This window comes from Eimeria tenella, genomic scaffold, assembly GCF_000499545.2.
Source record: "Eimeria tenella Houghton genomic scaffold, Eth_scaff98, whole genome shotgun sequence".
Taxonomy (NCBI): Eukaryota; Apicomplexa; class Conoidasida; order Eucoccidiorida; family Eimeriidae; genus Eimeria; species Eimeria tenella.
In genome coordinates this window covers 17,492-18,574 of record NW_013543475.1, presented here as the reverse complement: position 1 = coordinate 18,574, position 1,083 = coordinate 17,492, and the positions used below count along the sequence as shown (strand labels likewise).

Below are 1,083 nucleotides of genomic sequence, written 5' to 3'. Positions count from 1 at the left end.
GGGGGTTTAATTGAAGAAACAATTTCTTCATTTGAATTTATAAATGAAAACCAAACCCTCAAAATAAAGCCCGTCAAAAACCTCACCGGCCACTCCATTGCGCCCTACAGGATCCACGCAGGTCCAAACCCTAAACCCTAAACCCTAAACCCTAGCGCCTTCGCAGCTGCGTTTTATGCCGCTTACTCTGGTGGGCCTTGGCGCTGGATCCAGGGATTTAGCGCCGGGCGTGCAAACCCTAAACCCTAAATCCTAGAGTGCAAACTTTAAACCCTAGAGCTCAAACCCTAAACCCTAGGCCTCGAGCCTGAAACCCCAAACCCTAATCTTTAAAGCAGCTACTTGCTGCTGACGAAGTCCATTATAAACCCTGCTCCTTCATCCTAAACCCTCGCCCAAACCCTAAACGCCCAAACCCTAAACCCTTGCCCCAAACCCTTTCTGCCTTCCCCTTCTTCCCCCTTCCGCAAACTCCAAACCCTAAACCCTTGCGAGCAACCCCAAGCGCTAAACCCTAAACCCGACCCGCTGGGATGTTCCCTGCGCCCCTGGCGGAAACCCCAAACCCTAAACCCTAAACCCTTTTTTGTGGTTTGCAGGGAAGTCAGTGCCGATTGTGAAGGCCCCGGCGCACAGCGTTTCGTTTTTGAACATAATGGAAGAAGGGGAGGTTTACGCAATTGAAACTTTTGCTTCGACGGGAAAGGGTTTTGTTTCTGAAGAAGGAGATTGTTCTCATTTCATGAAAAGATTCGACGCGGGTTTTGTCCCTCTGCGACTCAAAACCACCAAAGAACTCCTCAAACTCATCGACGACGTATCCCAAACCCTAAACCCTAAACCCTCAACGGCTCAAAACCACCAAAAAACTCCTCAAACTCGTCGAGAAAGTGCCCCAAACTCCAAACCCTAAAACCTAAACCCTAAACCCTCAACGACTCAAAACCACCGAAGAACTCCTCAAAACCATCGACGATGCATCCAAACCCTAAACCCTACGCCCTCAACGACGTAAAACTACCAAAACACGCCTCAAACTCATCGAGAAAATTCCCCAAACCCTAAACCCTAAACCCTCAACGG

General features: G+C 49.2%; 1 protein-coding gene across 1 annotated transcript in view; it reads left to right on the top strand.

Annotated features, from left to right (window-relative positions):
* ETH_00023050 (methionine aminopeptidase) overlaps nt 1-913 on the top strand; it is a gene marked incomplete at both ends in the record, with an annotated part of 2,428 nt that extends 1,515 nt beyond the window's left edge. Inside the window, 2 exons of the mRNA XM_013378765.1 lie at nt 1-121; nt 600-913. Of these exons, the coding sequence (XP_013234219.1) occupies nt 1-121; nt 600-913 (435 nt within the window). The remainder of the gene's footprint in view (nt 122-599) is intronic.
* Nucleotides 914-1,083: the final 170 nt, after the last annotated feature.